General features: G+C 30.1%; 1 protein-coding gene across 2 annotated transcripts; it reads right to left on the reverse strand.

Moving 5' to 3' along the window:
* Positions 1-1,623: 1,623 nt before the first annotated feature.
* On the reverse strand, positions 1,624-5,570 carry LOC133692666 (zinc finger protein CONSTANS-LIKE 13-like). 2 transcript variants are annotated; one of them, XR_009841977.1, is made up of 5 exons: positions 4,862-5,570; positions 4,060-4,251; positions 2,878-3,161; positions 2,038-2,317; positions 1,624-1,948 (listed from the first exon to the last, which is right to left on the reverse strand). XR_009841977.1 is itself a non-coding variant. In XM_062113766.1 (5 exons), the coding sequence occupies exons 1-4, from the start codon at positions 5,390-5,392 to the stop codon at positions 2,227-2,229; spliced, it is 1,098 nt and encodes a 365-aa protein (XP_061969750.1). In that variant the 5' UTR covers positions 5,393-5,568; the 3' UTR covers positions 1,624-1,948; positions 2,222-2,226. The 2 variants fall into 2 exon arrangements, 1 of the variants encoding a protein (XP_061969750.1); XM_062113766.1 differs by having other exon boundaries at positions 2,222-2,317; positions 4,862-5,568.
* Positions 5,571-9,850: the final 4,280 nt, after the last annotated feature.

Here is a 9,850-nt window from a genome sequence, read left to right on the forward strand (position 1 = left end):
AAGAGTTTTAAGCACATGGAGGGAAAAAAATTGAGATTTTGAAAAAAAATTAAGAACCCAAATGTACTCAAGATTGAAAGACAATGTAAATTTAAGATTAAAGTAAATGATTATCTAGTGAATTTCCATAAAAATTAAGTTTGGGGACCTAGTTAGATTTGTAATAAGTTAATTTGATTTGATCACAAGCTTAATGAAAGGTTTAATTAAGTTTAACAATTAATTTGGGCTTTTAATATGTCAAATTCACTTTATTGTGGGCTTAATTGAGAATGTTGGAATTTTATATGACCAAATTTAATTTTTACAAAGTTAATTGGGTGAAATCGTGAACAAAATTGAAAGAAAATCAAAGTTTATGGTCAATTAAGGGTAAAATTGAAGAAATTCAAACCAAGGATCTTTTTGCAAAAGACGTGTGAATTAAGAGACTCAATTTGGTTGAAAACAAGGGTGAAATTGAAAAAATTCAAAGTTTGAAAGTCAATTAGGAATAAAATTGAAAATATTCAAGACCAAAGACCAAGTTGAAAAACACGCTGAAATCAGGAGATGTTTTTGAAACATGACGGGGAAAATTGAAGTGACTCTTAAAATCAAAATTCAATTGAGGACTTAATTGAAAATTTTGAAAGATTGAGGGTTGAAATTAAAAGAGAAAGTTAAAACCTAAATTAACCCAAAACACCAAAACAACGCCGTTTCATTTAAATGAAGGGTGTTATTTGTGTTGTTTTGACCAAAACGATAGGTTTTGGATCCAAACAACGTTATTTTGGTCAACAAAAATTAAAAAAAAAATAAACAATGTCAGATAACATGTTATCTTGCGTTGTTTATCATATTCTTTAAAAAACCCGTGAAGTCATTTAATACCTCGTTTCTCTCCCCCAAATAAGACAAAAAACACACCACCCCCCGTAACCTAACATTGTACTACACTCTCTTTTATTAATACCCTCTCTTTTATTTTATTTTTATTTTTTTTACTTTGCATTGATTTTTTATTAAAATTTTAATTAATACTCTTATATTTTTTAAATTATTTGGTTCAACTTTTTTATAAATATTAATTGATTCTTTAAAGTCATATTGCTTCTAAGAGATTATTGCAATTTATCTTTAAAATTTTTCCTTTTATATTTTATATAAATACATTGCGGGATATTTTTATAAAAACAAAATATATATTTGTTTTTAGCAGTAAAAAGTAATCTTTAATATAAAAAAATAAAACAAAATAAGTTAAATATGTGCGAAGATTCTTTTTATTTATCAATTCATGTATATTTTTATAATTTATTTTATTTAACAGAAACACCATCTTTCAATTTAAAAGATAATGATACATAAAAACACATACATGATATTGACATCTTGTATTCTTACATTAGAAATTTAGTTCATGTGCTTGAAACATTTTGAGTATTTACGGTCGCCTAGTGTGTTAACAAATGACAATCAGTTTGCTTTCAATATGAGGAGTTTCCATGTTACAATTATTGCCCAATAACTACATAAATGACTTTCTAAGAAAAATCATATTATTTTTCGTCGCATTGAGATCTACTTGAGAAGACCAAAATTAACCAAACCCAAATTCAGAACAGCTACAAAACGGCCTAACAAAGAATAAAACCCAAAACTTAAGTCAAGGCCATCCAAGGAAGTAAAGGAACAGCTTAATGTAAGCCTGAAGCTTCACCAAAAAATAAAGAGACAAGAAAACCCTATTTTATGAGGATCTACAAAAGTTTTTGCTTCAGTGGCTACAACAAACACAGTGAAACATTACCAGATAGAACAATATATGATATGATATGCCCTAACATACGAAACAATGGCACATATTGCGGTATATTCCAGAACTCAGCCATCCATCCTAGCAAAATGTCCAGTAATCCTAGTGATGTTCCCTATCCTGAGATACACCTGATACTTGCAATACCTGTTGATTCAAAATAAAAAATATCAAATTAAGAAGTCTAGACAGACATGATGACAGGAAAATATAAAGCAGCCATCAAAACATCATACTCTTGCTAGTATACTCTGCTTTAACCAGATGATGCAAACAGCATGGGTTGAGACAGACATGTGACTTGTTTGTGTAAGAAAGTTTGTAGTCATCCAGTGCACGCAGAAATCAGTTTGACAAACAATTTCAAAATTTTTCCACAAATTGTCAAACCACAACTTAACAGCAACAGCAACTGCATACCACTTTCAATGATCCATCTTAGCAAAACGTCCCCTAATTCTTGTTCTTCCTTCTGCCCGAACCTTGCGGGATTCATACCTGATATGTTTGCAGTACCTGTTGTTTTTCACAAAAAGAATGTTGGTTTACAAGTTCCAGAAAAATGACATCCTAAGATCACTCATCTCATGATAATGAACCATCCTGCTAAGATTCTACAACTTATTTAGGTAGTCCACTTGACATGTCCATGTTCAATAATTTAAAATTCTCAACAATCCATCTGTCACAAGACTACCCTTAAAACATAGAGTAATTACTAGGTAAAGTTGTTTACAGTCCATGAAACATATAGAAGAGCTTGTTGAAGACTGATGCGTCTTCTTCAATGTAAATTTATTCAGACCAAAAAGGTGTTCATTTTGAATCTTAATTTCTCAGTTATCTCGATCCAATGAGAACATGCTAACGCAATTCATTTTCTTGGAGACCCCAAAGCTATCAGAGAGTTTTAGAAAATCTAACACATAACCCAAAGCTAAATATTACGAAAATTAACCACTTTCAAAGGATATAGGAAATGTCGATCTCAGAATGCACATGATCAAGTCCCTTTCAAATTGAAAACATAGATTTGCAATATAATACCATCAAAGACAAACTGGTGGTCCAAATACCTCCTTGTTTTCTTCTTCTCCTTGTATCGTGAAATAGCAGAATCTCTCTCCTGGCTGTTTAATTCATGAGTCACAACATTTGGGAGAGCTAGTAATGTTTCAATTGTAAGATGTTGTGGCTCTGCTGCATGATCATCATGGACGTGACTTGCACTTCCAATAATATTGAACTCTTTGTCAGGAACTGCACAACTTTCCTCAAAGTTGCGACTTGGTAATGTAGAAGGAAAAAGAACTTGATTTGCAGCTTCACCATAATCAGCAAGCCAATCGGGCAGATTTTCCTGAATGAAGGAAAAATAAATTGTTCCTCTTTTATTCTACTGAAAGAACATCTCATACTAATAATTGCAATAACAGAATTAAAAAGAAACCAAAAGACAAGAAAATAAATTTACATAAGAAGCTCTCTGATGATTAAGCCAGCTAATAAGTGATCACGAGCATGCCAGTCATGCTTAGAAGTAACATAGGTTTCATGCAAAGAATCTAGTGACCCTGGAGACAATGGGATAAATTGTAGACACAATCAAGAACAAACTGATCTAAAACCCAGGGATAGTTTATTTTGACATATAACCAATGTCTTGTATGCCCATTTCATGTAAAAAATTCAATAACCCCGGAGACCACAAGACGGCCTCTCTTCCACATGAAAACACAGATCTACTAGATGCTATTTAATCGATTTGTTTTTTTGCATGTGTGTGCCTTGGTGGACAGGCAAGTTATAAATGTTTGCGTGCACCTGCTGATAAAGATTTGCTTCTCAATTGCCAACCCTAAAACCCTTGATCATCCACATGGACTAGTGTCCCAAACCAACAAGGAAACAAGAAGACTCATATTACCACTTAGACTACGAAAAGACATGTTGATGATATTTTGAATTCAGATCCAGTCCTACTGAGATTGTTCTCTTTCCTTCCACATGTAGATCACTATGGCATTCTTAATTCGGATAATGAATTAGCTCAACAATGGTGAGGCAGATAGATAAAAGGAAATTAATTCCACAACCACAAGCAAAAATGCTAATGCTCACAAATTATACAAGGTAGAAAACATGAAAGTTTACAAATGCATGCCGTAGTTCAATGGTGCCTATGCCCATTCCCCCCATGTAACCAAAAAAAAAAAACAAAAACAAAAGACTACATGAAATAAATGGAAAAGATTTACCTCGTATGAAGTGAATGCTCCAGGATCACCAATTGTATTTAAATTCGGTGGCTGCGGATCAGCATCCAGTGATTGGAGGATATTAGCAGGGTCAATGTCTGCATTTCCATATGGATCAGGCTTCAATCTCACTAGTTCACGAAGCTGACAAAGGATTTCTTCCTTGTGCTGCCCACAAGCAGCATTACGATTCTGATTCAAGAATGACATCCTCAACCAGGTCAAAACCACAGAGCAGTCCATGGACAAAATTTGACTAGTATTTAGCAACTAAGATTTTTCATATGGAGAACATCATAATTCCAAAACACTAAAAATCTACACAAATTTACTTGGAACATTAATTTTTAGAAAACTAAAATTTATAGCCAATGACTTATCAAGCTTGTACTTTAATTTTCCCACATAAGACTTTCTGGATAATTTTCAGTCATAGAAAAAAAGAGAGAGAGAGTGATGAGGAAATCAAACAGAGGTTCAAGAAATCTCAATTAAACTCGTGCATATATCAACAAAGGAACCTAAAGGGAAAACACAATTTAGTCAACTAAGTTTTTTTTTCTTAAAAAAAAAATGTTGTGTTTGGTTGCCAGCAATCCGAGCAAAAAAATTTTTTTTTTTTTAGATCTTTTTGTAGTTCAAACCAATGAAACCTACCGCAACCACATGGCTTTTTTAAAGTGAGACTTTTCAGTACAGCATAAGCAGAATTGGAACCTTCATCTGAAGCAAACAAAAAACCCCTCAGACACACTAATTTAAGCTTTACAGTGATTATTAAGAAGCACAAATAGATAATTACCTTAGGCAAAGGAGGGACTCCTAAAGTCTGGAAATTTGAACCCGAATCACTGGAAACTATCAAATCATCAATGCAAACAGCAGGGCTATCCCAAAGAAACAAATCCGAACAGCCATCATCAAGTTCAGACCCCATAAACCCATCACTTTCTTCACTAAAAAACAGAGACTTTTTGAGACCCAGATCGTCAAACCCCAAAATTGTCATCAATTCATTCCCTGAAGGACACCCAGTAAAACCCTCAATCGGCCTACGAATGTGTGTTGAAGACAAAGAAGAAAGACTGTGTCTTTCCCAGTCGCAGTTTTGGCAAAAAACAGAGTGCTCTGTTTGACAGAAGATTGATACAGGCGATGCGTGACAGGCATCACAGAGCAGTGAACGAGTGTGCTTGGAGAAGAGCTGGTTCGTTGAGTGGACTTCATGATCACAAGAGAAACAAAGCTTGGCTGAGTCAGCTCTGCAATATAGGAGAGCTGTGGTGTCATTACAGTAATCACAAAGCCTTTTTTGTTGTTGTCTGGGCTTCATGATTGTGCTGTTTGGAGTTTTGGTTGTTGCTGTTGATGATATTAGGGTTTAAGAGAATCGGTGATTTCGGTACATTTTATGTATACATGGATATTGTTTAATTATTGATAACCAATGAGATAATTTAATGTGTTGAAAAGGATGAGAAAGCTTATCTTTCTTGGTGTCCAAGAAAATTGATTGTACGTTTTGTTTGATTTTTCTTTCAATCAATTAAATGAATTGAACTGGCATATCATCTTTTCACTTTTTTCTTTGTTAGTTGCGCTCTTGTGTTTTTCTTTCTTGCCTGCCTGGCTACCGGAATTTTCATTGTTTTTTTTGTTTTTTTATTTGTTGTTTCTTACTCGGATGTTCTCCTGTGTTTTTTAAAAAAATCAGATTAGTCATGTTCAAAATTTGTGAGTGTGTTTCTTAATAATTTTGTTTTTATATATTTTTATTTTTATAGAGATATAATGATGTTTTGATTGCTAGACCAATATTTTCTCTGTAGAATTTTCATTGTTTGAATATAATTATACATTCATTTCAAATAATATTATTTTAATTTTTATATAATTTTCAAAATTATTAAATTGCAAAAATCTTATATATTTTAGTGAACGAATGGAATTCGGGCCAACTCAAAACTATCCATTGATGTTAAGTAATGATGCACTGCCCTTATATTTTCTCTCTTTGACTAGGATTTTAGTAGATTAGTAGTTCTTGAAGAGAAAATTCAACATCCACGAGTGCCACTACAGAGATTTTGTTTGGAAAACTGTAATTTTAGGTGATTATTTTTTATTCAGTTCAGTTTTTATTAAAAAAATATAATTAAACTGAAATTTAAAAGAAAATTGAAACCGAACCGAAATCGGTTCAAACCAACTGGTTTCGGTTCGGTTTTTTAGGATAAAAACCAGTTCAAACCGGTTTGACTTGGTTTTTTCAAAATTTTAATCGGTTTAATCGGTTTTTTTTCACGGTTTAGTTTTTTCGGTTATTTTTTTCCAGTTTTCTTGATTTAATCAATTTTTTATTTTTTTTACTCACCGCTAGTTTCAGTCCCTTTCTTTTTGAAAAATAAGAACAGAGTATTTAGTAAAATTCTAAAATTTATTTTGAAATTCACTTTATAGTCAAGTAATGTAAATAGACTCTACCATTTACAACACATCAATTTATCAGATTTGTTTTTAATTATATTGGAATTTCTTATAGACTTTAAACAAAAACAATAAAAAAAAAAGAAAACAGAAAAATCCTTCCACTGATTTTTTAAAAACATCTTTTTATTGTGGGGTAAATTTAAAGAAAAAATAAAAGGAGATTTTATTGTACATCTCGTCACAAAATATTATTATTTTAATATATTTTTTCCATCCATGATTTGTTTTATTAATTTTAATTATATCATTCAATATTAGGTTTATTGGAGATTGAATTTCATAATTTATTTTCAATTTATTTTTTATAAGGATATTTTAGTCTCGTAACTTGAACCACGGGTTAATTTGGGTTGAAAGAAGTTATTTTTATATTATTTTTTAATTTTATCCTTCAATATTAGGTTTATCGATGATTGGGTTTCATGATTTTTTTCAATTTACTTTTTATGAGATTATCCTAGTTCCATGACCCGAGCCGTGAGTTTAATAAATTAACTCGGTTAAATCTAGTTTTTCTCCCTTTTTCTAATTGATTTTTTTCTCTCTCAATTTTATCTGTCTATATTAGGGTAATTGAGAATTAGGTTTCGTGATTTGTTTTGACCTGGTTTATATGAGGTTATCCTCATGTCATGACTCGAGTCACATGTTTGATAGGCTAACTTAAGTTGACTCCAATTATTTTTTTGTTTTTTTAATTGATATTTTTTTTCAATTTTATTTTTCAATATAGGATTGATTGAAAATTTGACTTCATATTTTGTTTGAATTTGCTTTATACTGGGTTATCCTAATCTTATGACCTAAGTTACGAGTTTGACATGTTAATCCTAGTTGACTCAAGTTATTTTTTAGGTTGTTTTTTAAATTGAATTTTTTTTTCAATTTTATCCTTCAACAATATATTTATTAAAATTTTAGCTTTATAATTTGTTTTGATTTTTTTTTATTTGGTTATAATAGTCTCATGACCTGCATGCAGATTAGTTGGTAAATCCAGGTTGACATAAATGAGTCCAATAAGTTATTGCTTCGGTTTTTATAAAAAAAATTCATTTCGAATATTTATTTTGAGTCTAATTAAATTTTTATTAATTATCTAGATTATCTTTAAATTTATCAAGTAAACTAATTTATATCATATCATTCTTTACATCATTTAAGCAAGTTTTTTGCTATAAAAAATATTAATAATACCTAGATGTCTTTCCACTAATAAAAAAAGAATTCATATACTGCGCGAGCCAATCTAGTAGGCTGCTATTGCCAACATCTTCCCTTTATTAATTTCAAATGCAATTAATGAAAAGAGATATTTTAGAAAAGGAGGAGATTTTGTAGGGATTTTGCTTCGCTTACTTTCCTATCAACTTTGATATTTACGTGTGTGTTTGGGGCTCTGCTCCGCTGGAGAACTTGCTGGATCCGCCTCAGATAACAATACGACAAAGGAAGGCCAATCGTGTCATTTACTAACCAGAAAAGGCTAATTCCGTGCAAAATCACGTACTCATGTTGATAACTTGATATCGCAATTCGCAAGCCTCTCGTGCTCCACTCATTAATAATGTTTTTTTTTTTTAAGAAAAAGCTTTTTAAATATTTTTTTATAACAAAAATTTGAATTATAAATAAAAAAAAATCTATGCATATATTTAATTACATAAATTAAAAATTATATTTATTAATAAAAAAATATTAAAACATCTATTCAATTCACCTTGCTACAAGTCAAATAATTATTTTTTGTAACATAAATAAATTAGCGTGTAGTGTTATTAACATATTTTTTGACAACAAGTAAAAAAAAATCAATGTTTATATATAATAAAATATGGTAAAAATTATATACGTTAATAAAAACACGTAAGATCTCAAGTTTATTTTAACGTTGTTGAAAAATAGAACAATGTTACAACTACTATAGTAAGCACTATTTTCTTAATTTTTGTATAAGAATTTTTTGAAAAGCAAAAAGTGTAATGAAAGATATTTAAAATTAAATATGAGAATAAAAATAATAATATAAATAGGTGAAGTGTAGAGTGATAAATATTTCAAGTATAAAGAATAAAAAATAATATTTTTTTCAAAAAAAAGTGTAAAGAAAAAAAATAAAAAAATATGAAAATATGAAGATAAAAAAAATGATAATGAATAGGTCAAGTGTAAAATAGTAAAAATATCAAGTATAAAAAGAAAAAATATATAAAAAGACTTATTCTCTAAAGAAACAAATATTATAGATTTTTTCACCGTTATAGTACCTGCTATAATGAAAAAAAATAGAAAACAAATTCAATTGTGCCATTTCTTTAGTAAAATGGTGTTTTCTTTTAATATATATATAATTTTCTTATTCAAAGAAGAATTTTATATTCGATTGGAAATATTTTTTATTTTAAAAAAAAATTATTACTATGTATGAATCATTTTTTTAATAAATAAAAAAGGTTACAACTTTAATTTATGGATTTTAACTCATATCATTTATATTTCTCAAAATAACTGCTTTTATTTTTCTAATTTGAATTATTCTTATTCATAAATGATTTGTGAAAAGAATTTTAAAATTACAACTCAATGAAATAATAATTTTCCTAAATATTATACTATACTTTAAAAGGCGTGGGAAAAATACTGTGCATGTAACGTAGACATAGACTCATTGCACTGTGGACAACACTATAGACATAAAGTGTTTGCACTATAGATGACATTATAGCGTCATGAGAGCATTGTCTTTGCTGTTTTTTTAGTAAAAGAGTATTGTTGGGGGCATTGTCTTTTATATTTTCTTTGCCAAAAGCTATTAAATCTCGCTTGATAGCCACACCCAAATCACTTTCAACAGGTGTTAGGTTTGCCTCGCAGCCAAACCCGAATATTTTTAATTTTATTGTTTTGCCTTTTTAGATTTTTTTTCTTTTATTTAATTTCTTTCTCATAAGGTAAAAAAGAAATAAATTGATGAGATTTTTTTTTATATTGTACAAAAGTTGGGTGATGATACTTGTTTTTCATTTGAGGTTGGGTTGGGTTGAATTTATTTTCTCTTGGCGTTAAGTCCTGCTGGTTTTTCTCTTATTCTTTTTATACGGTAAAGAGGAAATACATTTATGAGACTTTTTTATATATATTATACAAAAATTGAATGATGATAATTATTTTTTATTTGAGGTTGAGTTGTCCTGCTGCCACCAGGACCTAATAGAGTTGGGGTCTGCTGAGTAGCAGGACCAATTAGCATTGGGTCCGGCTACCCAGCTAGACCTAGTAATTTTTGGACTTCTTGGCCATC

The sequence above is a fragment of the Populus nigra genome, chromosome 4 (assembly GCF_951802175.1).
Source record: "Populus nigra chromosome 4, ddPopNigr1.1, whole genome shotgun sequence".
Taxonomy (NCBI): Eukaryota; Viridiplantae; Streptophyta; class Magnoliopsida; order Malpighiales; family Salicaceae; genus Populus; species Populus nigra.